Source organism: Phyllobates terribilis, unplaced genomic scaffold (genome assembly GCF_046119375.1).
Source record: "Phyllobates terribilis strain yellow unplaced genomic scaffold, ASM4611937v1 Scaffold_5__5_contigs__length_657084704, whole genome shotgun sequence".
Taxonomy (NCBI): domain Eukaryota; kingdom Metazoa; phylum Chordata; class Amphibia; order Anura; family Dendrobatidae; genus Phyllobates; species Phyllobates terribilis.
Window position 1 is genome coordinate 507,255,628 of NW_027362765.1, and position 22,672 is coordinate 507,278,299.

Here is a 22,672-nt window from a genome sequence, read left to right on the forward strand (position 1 = left end):
GTGCTGCTTCTAGTCTCTAATAGAGACTATTGAAGCAAGCAAAATGTAATAAAAAAAATGTTTTTAAAAATATATATAAAAGTTTAAAGGGAATCTGTGACCCCTCTGGGACCTATCAGACCTCTAATATGGGCATACAGGTGATAGAAATGTGAATCTATACTTACCTGTATGTTCCATATTAGCGGTTTGCTTGCCTTGAAATACATTTTTATTAACTTAGTTTTGACAAGCTTTGCATCCAGGAGACGCTAAGAAATCCCTGCCTACCTACTTAATTTCCATACTTCCCCCCCTCCCCTGCACGTCACAGGGGGAATATGTAAATTAAGTTAACAGGCGGGGATTTTTCTTTGTGTACCCCGGACGCGAAGCTTATCAAAACTAAAATGTATTTCAAAGCAAGCAAACCTCTACTATGGGCCATACATGTAAGTATAGATTCACATTTCTATCACCTGTATGCCCATATTAGAGGTCTGATAGGTCCCAGGGGGTGACAGATTCCCTTTAAATCACCCCCCTTTCGCCCCATTCAAAATAAACCAATAAAAAAAAACACACAAACACATATTTGGTATCGCTGCGTTCAGAATCGCCCAATCTACCAATATAAAAAGAGAATTAATCCAATCGGCAAACGGCGTAATGAGACAAAAATTTTAAACGCCAGAATTACGTTTTTTTGGTCGACCAACATTGCAATAAAATGCAATAACGGGCGACAAAACCATTGGATCTAGGCCCAATCTGGTATCAATAAAAATGTCAGCTCCACGTGGAAAAAATAAGCCCTCATTCGGCCCCAGATCATGAAAAATGCAGACGCTACGAGTCTCGGAAAATGGAGCCATTTTTTTTTTTTAGCAAACTTTGGATTTTTTTTTCACCAATTAAATAAAAAAGAACCTGGACATGTTAGGTGTCTATGAACTTGTAATGACTTGGAGAATAATAAAGGCAGGTCAGTTTTAAGATTCAGTGAACTTGGTTAAAAAAAAACAATAAACTGTGGAATTGCGCTTTTTTTGCAATTTCACCACACTTGGCATTTTTTCCCATTTTTCAGTACACGATATGGTAAAATCAATGATGTTGTTCAAAAGTACAACTCATCCCGCAAAAAATAGGCCCTCACACGGCCATATTGACTGAAAAATAGTTATGGCTCTGGGAACAAGGGGAGCAAAAAACCAAAATGCAAAAACGGGAAATGCTCAGTCATGAAGGGGTTAATGGACCGAGTCTGCATGCAAAAACACATCTTATCATGCATTAGTTTCTTCTGTAGGTCAGATTAGACTTGCCTATTTAAGTCTATGAGAGCGCAAAAAAATTGGATCCAATATGGATCTATATACATACTATATGTATGTACTATATATCTTACACTACTACATAGTGTAAGATTTTCATGGATACCAACAATTCTTTAACATAGGAAATTGTATTTGGTCATATAAATGCCATATGGATGAAAATGGAGATGAAAATCATCTGTTTTTCTGAATGAAATCAAACATATACAGTACACAGCCAATCTAATAGATGAAGGAGCCTGGCACTGACACTTTCTATAAAGCTGTCCAGCAGGTCAGAAATCATCGACATGTAGGTCTCGGCATCGTCCATCTCGCTATCAGAGGATGTAGATCCGGACATCGCTGGTTCCTGGGCAGATATTAGAAATATATGTTTAAACATGTAAGAATGTCATATTGCAGAGTCACTAGTATAAAGTTACAAAGTGAGACCAGAATACAGTGGGGGGGGGGAGTATATAGTCAGTCACCAATTGTGCAAGTTCTCTTACTTAAAAAGATGAGACAGGCCTGTAATTGACATCATAGTTAGACCTGAACTATGAGAGACAAAATGAGAAAACAAATCCTGAAAATCATTGTCTGATTTGGAAAGAATTTTTTTTCAAATTTTGGTGGAAAATAAGTATTTGGTCACCTACAAACAAGCAAGATTTCTGGCTCTCACAGACCTGTAACTTCTTCTTTAAGAGGCTCCTCTGTCCTCCACTCATTACCTGTAGTACTGGCACATGTTTGAACTTGTTATCAATATAAAAGACACCTGTCCGCAACCTCAGTCACACTCCAAACTCCACTATGGTGAAGACCAAAGAGCTGTCGAAGAACACCAGAAAGAAAATTGTAGCCCTGCACCAGGCTGGGAAGACTGAATCTGCAATAGGCAAGCAGCTTGGTGTGAAGAAATCAACTGTGGGAGCAATAATTAGAAAATTGAAGACATACAAAACCACTCACTGATAATCTCCCTCGATCTGGGGCTCCACACAAGATCTCACCCCATGGGGTCAAAATGATCTCAAAAACGGTGAGCAAAAATCCCAGAACCACACGGGGGGACCTAGTGAATGACCTGCAGAGAGCTGGGACCAGTTTTACACAGGCTACCATCAGTAGCACACTACGCCGCCAGGGACTCAGATCCTGCAGTGCCAGACGTATCCCCCTGCTTAAGCCATTACATGTCCGGACTCATCTGAAGTTTGCTAGAAAGCATTTGGATTATCCAGAGGAGTATTGAAAGAATGTCATATGGTCAGATGAAACCAAAGTAGAACTGTTTGGTAGAAACACAACTCGTCATGTTTGGAGGAGAAAGAATGCTGAGTTGCATCCAAAGAACACCATACCTACTGTGAAGCATGGGGGTGGCAACATCATGCTTTGGGGCTGTTTCTCTGCCCAGGGACCAGGATGAGTGATCCGTGTACATGAAAAAATAATTGGGGCCATGTATCGTGAGATTTTGAGTGCAAACCTCCTTCCATCAGCAAGGGCATTGAAGATGAAACGAGGCTGGGTCTTTCAGCATGACAATGATCCCAAGCACACCGCCAGAGCAACGAAGGAGTGGCTTCGTAAGAAGCATTTCAAGGTCCTGGAGTGGCCTAGCCAGTCTCCAGATCTAAACCCTATAGAAAACCTTTGGAGGGAGTTGAAAGTCCGTGTTGCCCAGCTACAGCCCCAAAACATCACTGCTCTAGAGCAGAACTGCATGGAGGAATGGGCCAACATACCAGCAACAGTGTGTGCCAACCTTGTGAAGACTTACAGAAAACGTTTGACCTCTGTCATTGCCAACAAAGAATATATAACAAAGTCTTGAGATGAACTTTTCTAATTGACGAAATACTTATTTTCCACCAAAATTTAAAAAAAAATTCTTTCCAAATCAGACAATGTGATTTTCAGGATTTGTTTTCTCATTTTGTCTCTCATGGTTGAGGTCTACCTATGATGTAAATTACAGGCCTCGCTCATCTTTTTAAGTGGGAGAACTTGCACAATTGGTGGCTGACTAAATACTTTTTTTCCCCATTGTATAAGACTAGAAATGTGCTGAGTAAATAAATATAACAGAGAATACAATATCTGAGTGCCCGACCACATAAGTACAATATACAGGATCAATGCACAAATCTGTATTCCCCTGCGCCATGCAGTCAGAGGTGCGGACTTAGTTCACTTTCTGAACATGACGTATTTATTACTCATCTGATCCCAGCATTTTACACCAGTTATGACGTTTATTCAGTAACCACCAAAAAATAGCCCCTAAAATATAACCTTTATTGATGAAGTTAAAAACTCTCAAAAATATATATTATAAGGTGTGTACCCAATTACACATTTAACATCCAACATATGGAAGGGTCTACAAAAAATATATAATATATTGACAGGATATGATATATAGGACCCTATTACACCCCTAATATAAAGTGCAGCACAAGTAGTAGTAATCACAAAATCCTGGATGTGTGTCAATGTAACTAAATAAACAGCAATGCACTGTCCATGTTTGAAAAGATAAAGATGTTATACATTAAAGTGTGCATCAATTATTATTAAGTCCCTGACCCCTATAAGTATATGCAGAAATGATCAGGAGTAATCAGGGAAAGTACACAAATAGGGCAAAACAAAAAATCAAGACACCAAACAGAATAAGTAAATGAGCATAGGCATCTTAATAGATTACCAGTAGTGATGAGCGAGTTTGCTTGTTTAACCCTTTAATCAAGCATGCTCGGGTGCTCGCCAAGTATTTCGGCATCTATGTTTACTCCACTGCGGCTGCATGTGTCACGGCTGTTAGACAGCTGCGACACATGCAGGGATTGCCTAACAAACAGGCAATCCGTGCATGTGTCGCAGCTGTCTAACAGCCGTGAAACATGCAGCCGCGGCGGATAAAAATAGATGCCGAGCATGCTGCAAATACTAGGCGAGCACCCGAGCATGCTTGATTAAAGGGTTAAACGAGCAAACTCGCTCATCACTACTGGTAATCTATTAAGATGCCTATGCTCATTTGCTTAATCAAAGTGTAATCAATGTCTATGATCACTGGTTTACAACCTGAACGGTGCCAAGATGCGACCGTCCAGGCTGTAAGCCAGGACACAATGAGCTGCTGTTAGCGCAACTTCAGTAACAAACGGTGACGTCATAGAGGTTACCGCCGGTCACTGAAGGTGCGTTCCCACGGGCAGTTCACTGCAAGCCAGGTCGAGGAACTGCAGTTGTGGCGCCCCTGAGGGTTCAGTCGCCACAGGGGTACTGCACCTCAGAACGAGGTGTGGTATCTCCTCTCCCAGGTAAGGATGGAGTACTACACAGGACCCCAACCACACACTCAACACTACACCACTCCAGTTCTGTAGGGGGCCTAATGCACCATAGTGCGGCCCCGGGCCTGAATGCAGGAGTTGGGGGGAACCAAAGTTAGGGGGAACCACGTAGTGAGTAAGGGTGAGGAAGCATTTACCTAAGCACTTTATTAGAATTCTATATAACTGGAGGCCATCTTTATAACAAGGTAAACTTTGGTCATGGGTCCTTGGGACGGCAAGTCCGCACAAGGCTGCAGCCGGCTGAGGGTCCACGGTTCCCGGTCTCAGGCCTCGAGACGTCTCTGTCCCCGGTCAGGGTCCAAGCAAGAAGGCCCAGGAGGGGAGCAGAGGAGATAGACTCCACAGGCGAAAGGATCTCAGGGGGTGCGGACGGAGCGGAGTCGCCACCTGCATACCTTATTCTGGCCCAGCCAGAGAGACCCTGCCGCAAGAGGGGGTACCGGTCCCCGATTATCTGACTTTGCACTTTATGTCTCTGTCGGAAAAGTCCGGAGGCTTATGTGGATCCCAGGGGGATACGGACGGAGCCGAGTCGCCACCTGTATGCCCTAATCTGAGTTTATCCAGAGGGACCAGGCCTTACGCCACGTTCTCACCACAAGTCACCAAAAAGGGCACCCAGTCGGTCCGGGAGCAACATGTTACCCACAAGCGACATTGCAGTACCTGTACGGGACTCAGTGGGGGACACAAGGTGGGAGAAGTTGAACCAGAGAGGAACACACTAGAGCGGGGGTCCTGTAAAGTGCCCCGGAACTACCTGGAGAGTGCTGAACCCCACCCTGGCGGCCGCAGCTTGCCGTGTGACAGCAGAGAGAAGCTCTGAGCTGAGTAATCACCAAAGTGAGTAAAGGCTTGGATGACTTCAACTACTGCCTCTGTCTGTTCTTCCCTCCGCGGCTCTGCACCCGCCAACGCTCTACTCTACACTCTCTCTACACTGCCCTGAGGTCCCGCTCCACCTCTGGGGAGCCGTACCAACTAAGCTGCCTGAACACCGGCCTCAGAGAACTGTTGCAGCGCTGGTGATCCTCACTAGACACCACGGGTGGCGTCACGAACATTCCCCTATCCCATTTAACTTTCCCCTTCTTTTAAGAGTGACCCCAGGGTACGGGCCTGGGAGCCTGCCACTGCGACATCCCCCGAGATCAGGCAACAACAAGGCCAAAGCGCCGAGTCGTCCCCATCCCCTGGGCGCGTCACAGTGACCTCAGTGAGATCACCGCTAGCACCATGAGAAATTTTTCACGCTGTTGCGCTGAGCTCATATATTCAGCGCAATTCACTGTTAACAGCAGTGAGATCAGTGAGCTCAGGGCAACACTGTGAGAAATTTTTCATGGTGCTCGCGGTGATGTCACTGAGGTCACAGCAGTTCATTGTCCTGGCTTGCACTGAACTGCCCATGGGAACACACCTTCAGTGACAGGTGGTAACCTCTATGACGTCGGTTGCAGCAGCTCATTGTGTCCTGGTTTACAGCCTGGACGGTCGCATCTAGGCACCATTCAGGGTCTAAACTAAATATCACAGAGATGGAATACAGTGATTGACAGTATGAGGAACATGGTTGGTTTTTATTTTTGATTTTTTTACAGGGGACTTTGGCTTCAGAGGAATGAGCATAAGGTGAGTATAAATGTGTTTTTTATTTTTAAATAAATGTGTAAAACAGTGTGAACTTTTATTTCAAATAAAGTATTTTATTCTGGGTATTTGTATTTTATTCAACTATTGACTCTGGAGTTAATAATGGGGGCGTCTTATAGACGCCTCTCCATTACTAACCCCTGGACTTGATGTCAGCTGCCGATACAAAGCTGACATCAACCCCAACCCTATTACCCCACTTGCCACTGCATCAGGACAAGCGGGAAGAGTGGAGGCTAAGCGCCAGAACCTTATGAATGCGCAATTTCAGGGGTGGCTGAGAGCTGATGTTTTAATATGGGAGGGGACCAATATCCATGGCCCCTTCCTAGGCTATTAATATCTGTCTGCCTAGCCTTTACTGATTATTAATATAGGGGGGGGGCCCACATAATTTTTTTGGGGGGTCCCCCATTTTAATAACCAGTAAAGAATAAGTATACAGCTGTGAGCTGATATTAATAGCCTGGGAAGCTACATGGGTATTATCCTCTTCCCAGGCTATAAACATCAGTCCCAGCTGTCCGCTTTCCCTCTGCTGGTTAATAAAATGTAGGGAGATCCCACGCCATTTTTTTTTAAATGTAATCATTTATGAATAAATTACATGTACAGTAAGCTACAACCCCAAAGCACTGATTATATATATCGCTCATGTATTTATGTATCTATGTATCCATCTATCTATCGATCTATCATCTGTTCTCCCTCCTGCAAGTCCTGTGTTGTTAAATTTCTTGCAATTAAACTTTAAAAATAAATAGTTTAAATAGCATCCGTTTTTTTCCTGTACAAAACACGGATGCTGCATAAGGACACACAGATGGCACACGGACACATGGACATATGGATAGCACACGGATGTACAGGAATTACCAGGATGTGTGAAGGAGGCCTTAGTGTGATTTCTGTGTGAAAGCTTGGCCGTCATGCTGGTCATGGGAGCTCTGGGTGTCACTACTGCGAGGGGGAGTGGGAGCTAGATGTCACTAGTCAGGGGACAGGTTGGGGTCTGGATGTGGCTTGTGACCCTCTCTCAGAGCTGAATGTGGTTCTCAATGTAAGAAATGTTGGAGACCATTGCTCTACAGTTAATTAATTTTTTTGATAGATTGTACTTTTACAAATGTGGAGATATCAAATATGTTTATCTATTTTTTTAAATATCTTTATTTTTAATGGAAGCAAGGGAGTGTGATTGACTTTTTTAGACTTTTTATAATTCTTTAGATTTTTTTTTACTTTTTTCTTTAATCCTTTTGGGGGATTTGGACCTTGGATTGTCTGATTGCCCATAGTTAATACTGTAATATAACTGTAAAATCAAGAGTTTTCCCAAGCCTCCTTGAAAAGGAAATAAAAAATCGTGGCCCATCCTTTTTGGCAGATTCTACTCTATCCAAATACTTACCTAATAGACCTAGTATCACCTTTCGGAGAAGTAAAAACCTCCGTGACCATGTGGTGAAAGTCACTACCACAGTGATCCAATCATCTTTTTGGATAATGTCCGCCCTCGTCGGGGATGTTCACCTTGTGGCAGATGCATTTCCTGTCCTAACATTGAACGCACTTACACCTTTTGTGATTCCACAGGACTGAAACATTTTAACATCAATAATCAAATATTTTGTACCACAAAAGCCATTTATTATGCCACATGCCGCTATTCAAAAATATATGTGGTATTCACTACTCATCAGCTTAAAGGGGGTGTCCACTATTGGGACAACCCCTTCTCAATTTGAATGTTTGCCACCATGAAAATAAAAACTCCCATACTCACCTCTCGTGTCGGCACTTTTCCAGTGTTGTCAGCATTCGCTCTCCCGGGATTCACTTGAGGTTGTTATGACTTGTGAGCCCAGTGCACAATCATTGCTGGTGTCACTGTCCTCACCTTGAATGTATGTGGCGCCCCTGAGAGTTCAGTTGCCACAGAGGTACTGCACCTCACCCAGAGGTGTGGCATCTCCTTCTCTCAGGTAAGTATGGAGTACTGCCCGGGACCCCAACACCTGCACTCAACACTACACTACTCCAGGCCGGCTGGAAGGGCATTATGCACTTCTTCTGCTGCCCCGTCCCTGGCTGGAGTGGGGGGAACCAAAAGTGAGGGGGAACCAAGTAGTGGGTGTGGGTGGAGGACGCAGAACAGGGGAGCACTTGGAGATATATATAAGAAGGGAAGCCATCATGTGTAGGGGTGGATTCAGTGAGAGAGAAGAGGAGAGGAGCAGTCTGAGGAGCAGAGTCTCTTCAGGAGCTCTGCTCCAGAGTGGGGCCTAGTAAGAGAGGCCCAAGAGTGAGAGGGGAGCGGAGGAGAAAGGCTCCAGTAACAGAATGGATCCCAGGGGGTACGGTGAGTGCAGGATGGCACCCGTACGCCCGAATCTCCCAGGCATCAGAGGGATCAGGCCGCAAGAAGGGCACCGGTCCCTGGACTAGCCGAGTTACTTCAGGTCTCGGCTGAAAAACCGGAGGCTTCTGCACTTTCAGGGTCCAAAGGTCCGAAAAGGGCACCAAGTCAGGTCCGGGAACTTCAAGTTGCCCAGTCGGATCTCAAGGTACCCGATCGGGACTTTGTGTGGCGAGGCGCAGGGCAGGAGGGAGAGACCCAGTTCGAGAAGTCGGCTAAGAAAGGAACATAAAGAGAGGGGTCCCGTTAAGTGCTCTTGAGATACTTGAGGGAGTGCTGAACCCCTGCCTGGTAAACGCAGCGCGACGTGGGAGGCTGACACCTGTACAGTGCCACCTGAAGAACCTAAAGAACTGTGAGTAAACTCGGATGACTGCACCCCATTGCTTCTGTCAGTTATTACTACCATGCTGTCGCTCCTGCACTACAACGCCCAGCATCACCATCTGCACCTACACTGCCCTGGAGCTGTGCTCTGCCTGTAGAGAGCCGCACCAACCAAGCTGCCCTAACATCTGCTCCAGAGGTCTGCAGCAGCGCCGGTACCCATTACCAGGAACCACAGGTGGCGTCACGAGACAATACAGTTATCCATCTCCCCAAGCAACCAAACCCCTTTTAAAGAGTGACCCCAGGGTACGGGCCCGGGAGCAGACCGCCGTGACATCCCAAGAAGGTAAAGGCCCGGGTACCGAGTCCCCCATATCCCCCTGGGCGAGTCATGTACATGTAATCAAGAGGAAGTCAGAGCTGTGGCCGCTCACTTCCTCATGATTACTTTGGCCGACTGTGACTGTGCCCTTAGTTTCTGGGAGTGACTGCGATGTATTGTCACATCATTCTCATCGTCATTCACTGTCCCTCTGAACCATCTGATATGCGCAATTTTACCATCTATGTAGATATACAATTTCTATATATTACTGCACAATGTTGCGTTACTGTGTCCTCTTTGGTTTTTACACCTTCCACCATTTATTCTACTCTCAATTTATGTGAGACCTCTATACTCAGTTATTTTCATATAGGTGTTTTACATATACCGCATTTTGAATACAAGCACATGAGCCATGCATACAGTGAACAAGTCTGAAGGACAGTGTTCACACCACCAAAAGACTGAAAAACAGAAGGACACAGTAAAACAAACGTATAAAAATACTCTGTTGTAAAAAAGTAACAGTAAACAGCAAGTGCTAGTAAAAAGGTGATAAAAAACAGGGTATTTGGTTGACATGTTTTTTTGCAAAAAATGTATACTAAGCCACTCTAACAACGTCAAGGTAACCCACATCAGAGCAGTCCCTATCTGATGTATTTAAAAGATTATGGAGGTCTCCACCCCTCCCTTGTGGGCCATGCACATAAATGCCATTCTCTGTAGCGTGTCCACATGGACATTGCCTGTCAGATCTGCTCATATAGGTACTATACACATGATCAGTTTTTAAATACGTCAGATAGGGACTGCTCTGATGTGGGTCACCTTGACATGGGTAGAGTGGCTTAGTATACATTTTTTGCAAAAAAAACATGTCAACCAAATACCCTTTTTTTATCACATTTTTACCAGCACTTGCTGTTTACTGTTACTTTTTTACAACAGAGTATTTTTATACGTTTGTTTTACTGTGTCCTTGTGTTTTTCATACACCGTATTTTGCAGACTATAAGATGCTCTTTTCACCAAAAAAATTGGAGGAAAGTGGAGGAGGGGCAATCTTATGATGGACCTGTCTGTGGCTGTGGAATTGGGGGGGTGGACAGCGGCGAAGAAGCGAGTCAAGGGAGGCAGGAGCAGGGTCATTGGAGGCAGGAGCCAGTGCTGGGGCTACCACCTGTGCCTGCTATTAAAGAAAATGAATATGCATCGCTCCCCATGCCAATAATACCGTCCACCTCTCTGCACTGAAGCCAGGACGTAGAGGTGGGTGGGACTGTGGGAGTGTGGAGCAGTTCATTTTTTTTTTTTCAATATAGGGTGCACGTGTTAGCCGCAGACGCCGGATTCCAGCTGTGGCTGGACGATCACGTGTGTCCGCTATTAAGGAAAATTAATATTCACTGCTCCCCATGCCCATAATCCCGGGCGTGGGGAGCAGTGAATATTCCGGCAGCTGACGTTGGCATGTGGGGACACATGGCATTGACGTCATGACACTTACACGCTGAAGTCAGTTGCCGGCATCAGAAGAGGACGCAAAGGGAAGGTGAGTAGAATGGTTTATTTATTTTATGTGTGCGGCGTGATGGAGATCATATACCAGGATGACGGGACATATATACGAGGATGGGCAACACATGTACCTGGATGGAGGGCCACATATACCAGGATAGAGATATACCAGGATGAGTGGGGATATATATACCAGGATGGGTGGGGACATATATACCAGGATGGGTGGGACATATACAGTGGGGAAAATAAATATTTGATACACTGTCGATATTGCAAGTTCTCCCACTACAAAGAATGGAGAGGTCTGTAATTTTATCGTACGTACACTGCAACTGTGAAAGACAGAATCGAAACATAATAAACAGTAAATCACATTGTATGATCTCGCCTCATGGGGTAAGGATGATTCTTAGAAAGGTCAGGATTCAGCGCAACTACACAGGAGGACCTGGTCAATGACCTGAAGGGAGTTGGGACCAGAGTATTAAACATTATCATTAGTAACACACTAAGCCGTCATGGATTAAAATCCTGCAGGGCATGCAAGGTCCCCCTGCTCACGTCAGCACATTTCCAGGCCCGTTTTAAGTTCGCCAATGACCATCTGGATGATTCAGATGAGGCATGGGAAAAGGTCATGTGGTCAGATGAGACCAAAATAGAACTTTTTGCCATCAACTCCACTCGCCATATTTGGAGGAAGAAGGATGAGTACAACCCCAAGAACACCGTCCCAACTGTGTAGCATGGTGGGGTAAACATCATATTTTGGGAGTGCTTTTCTGCAAAGTGGACTGCAATACTGCACCGTATTGAAGGGAGGGAGGATGGATGGGGTCATGTATCGCGAGATTTTGGCCAACAACCTCTTTCATCAGTAAGAGCACTGAAGATGGGTTGTGGTTGGGTCTTCCAGCATGCCAACGACCTGAAATACACAGCCAGGGCAACTAAGGAGTGGCTCCGTAAGAAATTTCACGGTCCTGGAGTGGCCTAGCCAGTCTCCAGACCTGAACCCAGTAGAAAATCTTTGGAGGGAGCTGAAACTCAATGCTGCCCAGAGACAGCCCCAAAACCTGAAAGATCTGTATGGAGGAGTGGGCCAAAATCCCTGCTGCAGGAAATGTCTGACCTCTGTAATTACAAACAAAGGTTTCTGTACCAAATATTAAGTTCTGTTTTTATATTGTATCAAATACTTATTTCATGAAATAAAATGCAAATTAATTATTTAAAAATCACACAATGTAAGTTTTTTAAGATTCTGTCTCTCATAAGTGAAGTGCACCTACAATAAAAATTACAGACCTCTGCATTCTTTGTAGGTGGGAAAACTTGCAAAATCGGCAATGTATCAAATACGTCTTTTCCCCACGGTATAGCAGGATGGGGGGACATATATACCAGGCTGGAGGGCCATATATAACAGGAAGAAGGGCCATATATACCATAATGTGGATCATATATACCAGGATGGGGGCCATATATACCAAGATTGGGGCCATATACTGTATACCTGGATGGGAATCATATATACCAGAATGGGGGCCATATACTGTATATCAGGATGGGGATCATATATACCAGGATGGGACAAGGATGGTCCACATATACACCAAGATGGGGGACATAAATACAGAATTGGGGGACATTATCTCCATAACAGTGGCAGCAGCAGAACCCCCATAACTGCATCATGACCACATTTTTTGCTTCAAATTTTATTTTCTATTTACCTCCTCTAAAACCTAGGTGTCTCTTATGGTCCGATGCGTCTTATAGTCCACAAAATATGGTACTTAGACGTTCTTTTCCCCCTCTCCCCCATCTATCCATCCCTTCTTCCCTTTTTCCACACCCATTACTCCCCTTTATTTCCGTACACATTTTACATTGTGGATTCACATACATGTATTTACTCTTATCTAATGTAATGAAATCATGTCACTTTGAGTGGTATAAACATTGATCTATGTGTTCCCTTATTCACGTTCACCCATGATTGCTTGTTTGGATATATAAATATTATATATATTCTTTTTCTCTCTTCACACGCATTCATAAATGACACACTTTTTTATTACATTATATTATACTTTTATTTTATTTAATTACATTATTTTCCATTTCATATTTTTTTTTATATTTGTCACTATAGATATTTGCAATAATATGTATCTTATTTATGGCAATATTAATATCCTTTTGTCATAATATCACATAATGTTGTCTCTCCATTGTGCTGTATACAGTTAATACCATGCTCTTTTGCACCATCTTGTGGCCTTTTGTGAGTATTACTCTCCAACTAATCACGTTGATTTCTCAACTATGAATGCTAGACTTCTTTTGCACATTGGCTCGTCTGGTGCCCGGCCGGCTCTCCTCTTCCTGTATCTTTCGAGCCCTTCGGCGCCGCAACCCAGTTTGTGTCATGGTCGGTCATGTGACGTGGGTCGAGGCAAGCTCCCGGACTTCACCAGTGCACGCATGCGTCACTACACTCTGCGTCCCTCTCCAATTGGCTAGTGCTGCATTTTTATTCTCCCTCTTCCTGTGATGTGTCGGGGTGGGCACATCGTAAGGCAGCTCCTGCTGTGAACCAAGTATGTACTAAAGTCATTTTTTCCCATCCATCCTGAGTGTATGCCAACTATTTGACCGTGCCATGTATGGGAATATATTTACCTTTTACCCCAATCTTGTATACTTGACCATTATTTAGTCACCATACACACCGTATCTTCTGATTGCATCATCAATATTAGATATGTATTTTTACACATATTTGCTTATATATATTTCTGATGAGGGTTACATCTAATATACTATATTTGTGATTTTATACTAAGCAGTCAGCCTCCTTTACATTTTGCTATTTATATGTGTGATCTGCGCTGTCTTCCTATTTTTTGTATATCCACTGCACCTTTTTACTTCATCAATAAAGTTCATCTTTTATGACATTTATTTATGACTCGCTATATTGACTTAATTATTATTTTCTTGACCCTTATACCAGTTTTGTTACCAATTAGTCTGTTGGCGCTAATGTCTGAGATATAAGAACACACACTTATTATACAGGTAATTTCAGTTCTCCACATTACTTTCCTATAAAGCTTGCTGTGTGTATACACATATAGAGTTCTCCTGCTCCCTTGTCCCCTTTCCTTCTTTGGCCAGTGTTAGACTATTTTTACATCACATTTAGGCATCCATTTAATGTATACGCTGGGACATATAAGCTAACAGATACCTCTGATGGATGATGCACACTTTTAATGTTTATTTTACAACTCTAAAGCTATAAATCTGTTATACAGCTCCTTCCCAACCAAATAATGCGAACAGCTGCGCTCCTCCCTCTGTGTATACATTGTGTAATGTGAATGTATTGTGCTCTGTGAACTGTATATGGGGCACAGAGAATGATACTTGCCACACGATGACCAGTAAAGGATGATGGAATCCGGTAAATCCTGCAAAAATGAAAAAAGGGGAAATGGGGGACGGTACAAATGGGAAGGGAAGGAAAAAATGCCAAAACACAGTGCCTTTGAAGCTAAAAACTCTGCGGATGCTCCTTGTAGACAAGTCGCTGCGTCGCTCTCTCCCAACTGTCACCTGAGATACAAATGATAACATTACAGATGTCAGGAGCGACCAGTAACTGCCAATCACCTGCAGTCACATGACCTCCTCACTGCAGCCAGCACATTTCTATTACATTTGAAATGGACAAATAAAGATTTAGCTCCGATTCACCAAGACCGGCCGTTCTCATGTCGGAATATGCTGCTTTCTGGGCCCTTAGTCTGAGATTTATTTTCTAAACACTCAAACTGCATGAGCTCCTTGACAAAGACCCACACAGGGTCGAAACATTGTGTGTTTTGGGATGGCGGAATAAACACCTCTTTTGCAATTGAACACCCTGGCATGGACACTGTCTTTTACTTTTGTATGCATGAGCTCCTGAGTCTTTTTTGGGACATTCAGTTTTATGGGTACCACATAGTCCTCCATACAATTATAATGTTCCCCATATAGTGCTCCATACAGTATTATGGGCACCACATAGTCCTCCATACAGTATTATGGGCACCACATAGTCCTCCATACAATATAATGTTCCCCATATAGTGTTCCATACAGTATTATGGGCACCACATAGTGCTCCATACAGTATTATGGGCACTACATAGTGCTCCATGCAGTATAATGTTCCCCATATAGTGCTCCACACAGTATTATGGGCACCACATGGTGCTCCATACAGTATAATGTTCCTCATATAGTTCTCCCTGCAGTATTATCGGCACCACATAGTCCTCCATACAATATTATGGGCCCCACATAGTTCTGCATACAATGTAATGTTCCCCATATAGTGCTCCATACAGTATTATGGGCAACACATAGTCCTCCGTACAGTATTATGGGCACCACATAGTCCTTAGTACTGTATAATGGGCCCCATATAGTGCTTCATACAGATATGGGCCCCATCTAGTCCTCCATACAGTATTATGGGCACCATATAGTGCTCCATATAGTATTATGGGCCCCATATAGTCCTCCATACATATAAAATTAATAAACAAACACTCACCCCTCCCTAATCCTTCGCATCTCCAGCCCCTGCACTGCTGAGCACAGAGGGTGTGCTGTAGTAATGTCATAATGCCTTCTATGCTGAGACGTCACAGAGCTCAGACTCAGAGGGGGAATGATGGAAGAGGGAACAATACCTGACGGCTCCCTTTCCCATCATTGCTTTCAAATGTATCAGCATTCATGATATGGATTTACACGGTCCATTAATTTTGGGAAAAGCAAAAATGCTTTTTATTGTTTTTAATTGTTTTTTCTCTTTTTCAGCACCAAAACTCGCAATTTTTTAAAAAAGTCACCGAAATGTGCGACATTGAAAATTCCTCCAGAACTGGAGAGAAATGCCCAAAAGAATGTGATATTTGGTAAATGTCGCAATTCATGAATCTAAAACATCTGGATAAGCAAAGTTGTCAAGAAAATGAAAAAAGACTTGAAAAAGAAAGACAACTTAAAAAGTGGCACAAAACATAAAGCAAATAAGGCTCAAATACTAAAGCCACTAATAAGGAGCAAATTACTCCAGAAAAATGGAGAAACAGCAATAATGAATCAGGGCCTATGTGATTTCTGCCAAAGACGAGCGCTGTCAGGAGGGGGGCTTATTGGAGAGGGGTTCAGCAGTTATAGGCAGGGGCGTAACTACAATGGGTGCCAGGGTTGCAATCGCACCCTAGCTCTGGAGCCTAAAAGGCCCAAAATGTGCAAGTGCAAGTTCAGTGAAGGTTTCTGAGTGAGTCAAAGAAAGACCAAGCCATGTGGATCAGTCAGATTGTTTGCAGAGGTAACAGTTCTATCTAGTGAGAGAGCAGGCGGCAGGGAAGCTCTTAAAGGAGACCTGAGAGGTTGAGCAGATAGATGGTTAATCTGCAGGATAATAGTGTTATGAAAGTGCCCGGCTGATTTACAGAAAACACTTGGGAGAAAATGAACTTTAAAGGGAACCTGTCACTAGAAAAACACTATTAACCAGCAGATATGGGGTTAATCTACAGGATAATAGCGTTACTAACCTGCCCAGAGCGCGCTGAAAGGAGAAAATTAACTTTATTCTCCCCGGCAGCATTTGATTTCAGTCACGGGGGCGGTGTTGGCGCTGGTTCAATCATCGCTCTAACCATACAGAGCGGCAGCTGTAACCGCACCCCCGGCACTGACTGACAGTCGGCCTAAATGCAAAGGGGAAGGGACAGGGGAGTTTCAATGGAGTTCAGGTCCGCATATACAAGGATGGAGATCATATATACCAGGATGGTAGGGCCATATACACCAGGACGGTAGGGCCATATACACAAGGATGGGAGGGCCATATCCACCAGGATGGGAGGGCCATATCCACCAGAGTGGGAGGGCCATAGACACCATGATGGGAGTGATGCGACCCCGGGGCAGTGGGGTACTCGGTAGCCGGGCTTATGGATGCTGGTGGGGAATATCACGGTGGCTGGCCCGGTCCGTGGCCGAGGGCGGTCAACCAAAAAGAAAAGGGGGTTTTGGGTTTCTATGGGGTTTTTGGAATAGTTCGTGACGCCACCTGTGGTGCCTGGTAAGGTCTACCAGCGCTGCGACAGTCCTCTGAGGCAGATGTTAGGGCAGCTTATGATGGAACAGCTCCCCACAGGTGGAGCGGGCCTCAGGGCAGCGTGTGGAAAGGGATGGTGGTACAGGTGAGAGACGGCCAGGATGGTTCAGGGAGAAATGACAGACACTCACACGGGGGTTCGCTTCGGTACCTTTACTGGTGTAGATGCAGGTATGGTCCAGGGTACTCAGTACGAAGGGTGCACTTCTGGACTCTCCCCAGTGAGCGGGTATAGGGCCTCCTGATCCGTTGCTTTCACTTGCTAAGCTTCTGACCTGCCTGGAGCTAGGCCTGGCTTAATTACTGTCTCTCTCTCACTTGCACATGCTGACCTGGTGGTAGGGCCTTCTCTTGGAGATCACTCTCCCTGGACGCTGGGGCCTCCGTGACTCCTAGCCCTGGTACGGTAGTCAGTGTTGGTCAACCTGGGACTTGTAGTCCTCCAGGTATCCGGTGGTCCCTACTGGGTATAAAGGGGCCCTGTAGGCGCGGACCCGGTGTCCGGTGTATAGTTCGGGGTGAGCCTGGTACGCTCCTCTGCCCCCTCGTTGCTTCTTCTCCCCTCTCGCCTTTGGCCACTCTCAGGGCCCTCACTAGGCTTTAGTGCGCGCTGTAGGCCTGAACTTGCCTCACACAGCAGCCTGTGTGCTACACTCTCTCTGAGCACACTAGACTTCCCTGCCTGACTCCACCCTCCAGTTTATATATCCCTAATGGGGCTCCCTCTGGTGGTCTGAGGTGGTAAGGTGGAGGTGTGTGAATGTGTGAGGGCCTCTTGTGGAGAAGTCCATTCATGCACCCTACTGGGTTCTGTGGCCCCCGTGCGCGGCAGGGCGCCACAGGAGGGCCATATATACCAGGATGGGAGGGCCATACATATCAGGATGGGGGAAACATAAATACCAGGTTGGGGGAGCACAATGGCCTCCATAATCCTTAAATGGAAGAAGTTTGGGACCACCAGAAGTCTTCCTAGACCTCGTCGTCCAGCCAAACTGAGCAAGCGTGCGAGAAGAGCCTTGGTGAGAGAGGTAAATAAAAACCCCAAGATCACTGTGGCTGAGCTCCAGAGATGCAGTAGGGAGATGGGAGAAAGTCCCACAAAGTCAACTATCACTGCAGCCCACCACCAATTAAGCCTTTATGGCAGAGTGGCCCGACGGAAGCCTCTCCTCAGTGCAAGACATATGAAAGCCTGCATAAAGTTTGCTCAAAAACACATGAAGGACTCCCAGACTATGAGAAATAAGATTCTCTGGTCTGATGAGACGAAGATAGAACTTTTTGGTTATAATTCTAAGGGGTGTGTGTGGAGAAAACCAGGCACTGCTCATCACCTGCCCAATACTATCCCAACAGTGAAACATGGCAGCATCATGCTATGGGGGTGTTTTTCAGCTGCAGGGACAGAACAACTAGTTGCAATTGAAGGAAACATGAATGCGGCCAAGTACAGAGATATCCTGGATGCAAACCTCTTCCAGAGTGCTCTGGACCTCAGACTTGGCCGAAGGTTCACCTTCCAACAAGACAATGAACCTAAGCACACAGCTAAAATAACAAAGGAGTGGCTTCAGAACAACTCTGTGACCATTCTTGACTGGCCCAGCCAGAGCCCTGACCTAAACCCAATTGAGCATCTCTGGAGAGACCTGAAAATGGCTGTCCACCAACGTTCACCATCCAACCTGACGGAACTGGAGAGGATCTGCAAGGAAGAATGGCAGAGGATCCCCAAATCCAGGTGTGAAAAACTTGTTGCATCATTCCCAAGAAGACTTGTACTAGCTCAAAAGGGTGCTTCTACACAATACAATTCAATAAATTTGCAAAAATTTCTACATTTCTGTTTTTTTCAGTCAAGATGGGGTGGAGAGTGTACATCAATAAGAAAAAAAATGAACTTTTTAGAATTTACCAAATGGCTGCAATGAAACAAAGAATGAAAAATTTAAAGGGGCCTGAATACTTTCCGTACCCACTGTATGTGGCATTTAATGCAAGTGCGTACTAGTTCTTGATCGACTGAATAACTTGACCCTGATCTAGTTCCCATGGAGTCCTGTGAATCTTTTTCTTCAGCTCTACATTACACTATTATATATTGATGGTGGTTACACAGTTAAAATCATTGTAATCTGCTTCTACATTATATAGCAGAAGAAATTCAGTGAATAGGGTGACATTATGTACAGCAACAAGCAGATTAAAAAGAAATTGGAACTTGTCACAGCAGGGGTCGCAATGTGACCCTACTCACCTGCATCACGCTACCATGCAGCAGCAGCGGCACAGAGCGAAGTTTGGCGGCTTGACCTATGTTGTGACCACACTTCTTGTAGCCCCAGCATAGGCTAGACTGTGTGTGTGGGCTAACGTCAGTGCCATGCGATGTCTATGCCTATTATCTCTTCAGAGAGGAAGAGGACTAGAACTGTAGTGCCACCTACAGGAAGTAGCAATCCTAAAAGTCAATAGTGATCCTTTAACGAGCCTTATCACATGACTTAGGATAAAAAGCCAAGACCAGAAACTCAATTTGCAGACACTGTGTTTCGGGGTACTGTCCCTCGTCAGTGCAAAGTGTGAGTTCTATTCCTCTTCCTCTCTGAAGAGACAATTTGCATATTTCCCAGAGGAGCACTGCAGCTTTAAAAGACTCCTCACCTGACTTACTTAACACGTCACTCTTCGCAAGGAGAAATATTACCCCTAGATACATGTCTATGCCTGGCATGCCAACATCAGCTGCTGGCCTCTGATTGGCCGGCGGCGTGTATTGAAGTGCAGGGACCCAGCGTGTCTCTGCACCGCAACACACTTCAGCTGATTGTGCGTCCTGAGGTGCACATCCAATTGTCATATGGACCCAGTCTCACTTTATGCGACCGCAATTGTTATGCCCCTGGTTAATGTAGGGGACATGTGATGACTCTATCACCATTGTGGATGAGGTATGACGTGCAGTGATCAGTGCTGCGCTGCCACAGATAAAAGCACAGGATCACTGCTCAGTCAGCTCCAATGCTGGAATGAATGAAGGCAGTGCTGGCCTGGGTGGATTACTAACAGCCATTGAGTGTGAATTGGGCGGGGTGAGGGATCTGATTGTGAGTTTAGACAAGAAAGCACAGGGAGCACAACCTAATCTGGAGAGCAGCATGTAAATGAAGAGAAATTCAGGAGTAATGAAAGGTAGAAACCAAGTTTATTGGGCTGCAATCCAAAATTGACATTAAAAAAGTGATTGGGCTCTGGTGGTGGTGGTATCGCTCTGGTGGTGGTGATGGTGGTATCGCTCTGGTGGTATCGCTCTGGGGGCATCACTCTGGTGGTGGGGTGGTATCGCTCTGGTGGTGGTATCGCTCTGGTGGTATCGTTCTCGCGGTGGTGGTGTCGCTCTGGTGGTATCGCTCTGATGGTGGTGGTTTTCGCTCTGGTGGTATCGCTCTGGTGATTGTATTGCTCTGCTGGTGGTATCGCTCTGCTGGTGGTGGTATCGCTCTGGTGGTATCGTTCTGGTGGTGGTGGTATCGTTCTGGTGGTATCACTCTGGTGTGATGGTATCGCTCTGGTGGTGATGGTATCGCTCTGGTGGTGGTGGTTGTATCGCTCTAGCGGTGATGGTATCGCTCTAACGGTGATGGTATCGCTCTGGTGGTGGTGGTATTGCTCTGGTGGTGGTAGTATTGCTCTGGTGGTGGTGGTATCGCTCTGATGGTGGTGGTATCGCTCTGGTGGTGGTGGTATCGCTCTGGTTGCATCGCACTGGTGGTGGTATCGCTCTGGTGGTGGCATCGCTCTGGTGTTGGCATCGCTCTGGTGGTGGTGGTGGAGGCGGTATCGATCTGGTGGTGGTGGTATCGCTGTGGTGGTGGTGGTTTCGCTGTGGGGTATCGCTGTGGTGGTATCACTCTGGTGGTGGTATTGCTCTGGTGGTATCGCTTTGGTGGAGGTATCGCTCTGGTGGTATTGCTCTGGGGGAGGTGGTGGTATTGCTCTGGTGGTATCACTCTGATGGTATCGCTCTGTTGGTGGTGGTATTGCTCTGGTGGTATAGCTCTGGTGGTATTGCTCTGGTGGTGGTGGTATTGCTCTGGTGGTGATGGTTTCGCTCTGGTGGTGGTGGTATCGCTCTGGTGGTATCGCTCTGGTGGTGGTGGTATCGTGGTGGTGGTATCGCTCTGGTGGCATCGCTCTGGTGGTGGCGGTATCGCTCTGGTGGTGGTGGTATCGCTCTGGTGGTGGTATCGCTCTGGTGGTGGTGGTATCGCTCTGGTGTTATCGCTCTGGTGGTGGTGGTATCGTTCTGGTGGTATCACTCTGGTGTGATGGTATCGCTCTGGTGGTGGTGGTTGTATCGCTCTAGCGGTGATGGTATCGCTCTAGCGGTGATGGTATCGCTCTGGTGGTGGTGGTATTGCTCTGGTGGTGGTGGTATCGCTCTGGTGGTGGTGGTATCGCTCTGGTTGCATCGCACTGGTGGTGGCATCGCTCTGGTGTTGGCATCGCTCTGGTGGTGGTGGTGGAGGCGGTATCGATCTGGTGGTGGTGGTATCGCTGTGGTGGTGGTGGTTTCGCTGTGGTGGTATCACTCTGGTGGTGGTATTGCTCTGGTGGTATCGCTTTGGTGGAGGTATCGCTCTGGTGGTATTGCTCTGGGGGAGGTGGTGGTATTGCTCTGGTGGTATTGCTCTGGTGGTATCGCTCTGTTGGTGGTGATTAGAGATGAGCGGTGTTCGACTAGAACTGTTCGCTAATCTCAAATTCGAGCTGTTTTGGGCGGTGTTCGAGTTGTTCGACGAACCCGAACGATTTGCAAAAAATTCGGCTGTTCGAGGTTATGTTCGATAACTGTTCGTGCACCAAATGCGTGTCCTGCATGTCTGGCGCTATTTAGAGCACCAATCATGCAGGGATTGTCTGCCACTCACTGTAATGCCACAGCCATGGTGGTTGTGGCATTACAGTGATTGCCCAAATCGATGGGAACAGTGCCAACAGTGAAAAATGAAAAGCCGGCAATTCAGCAGCGGCATACACCGGTACCCGACAATTTAGAACCGAAAGAATAGAGCTTCACACATAGATTAGATAGATATAAACATGTCAGCCACATATATACGAAGTACAGTGAAAGTGCTGCTTACTGTACTTGTCATTTAGCGTAAAGGATTTATCAAAAAAAATAATAGTGTTTTCATGCACTGTCTCTTTAAAAAAGCCGTCCGGCAATTCAGCAGGGTACCCGACAATTTATAACAGACAGAATAGAGCTTCACACATAGATTAGATAGATAGAAACATGTCAGTCACATATATATGAAGTACAGTGACAGTGTTGATTACTGTACTTGTCATTTAGTGTAAAGGATTTATTAAAAAAAATAATAGTGTTTTCATGCACCGTCTCTTTAAAAAAGCCGGCCGGCAATTCAGCATCTGTACCCAACAATTTAGAATAGAAGGAATAGAGAATCACACATAGATTAGATAGATAGAAACATGTCAGTCACATATATATGAAGTACAGTGACAGTGTTG

At 45.4% G+C, this 22,672-nt stretch overlaps 1 protein-coding gene across 1 annotated transcript in view; it reads left to right on the plus strand.

Moving 5' to 3' along the window:
• Window positions 1-17,322, plus strand: part of LOC141271647 (uncharacterized) — a 52,153-nt gene extending 34,831 nt beyond the window's left edge. The window contains exon 6 of the mRNA XM_073681689.1: window positions 15,814-17,322. Within this exon, the coding sequence (XP_073537790.1) occupies window positions 15,814-15,931 (118 nt within the window). The 3' untranslated portion in view covers window positions 15,932-17,322. The remainder of the gene's footprint in view (window positions 1-15,813) is intronic.
• Window positions 17,323-22,672: the final 5,350 nt, after the last annotated feature.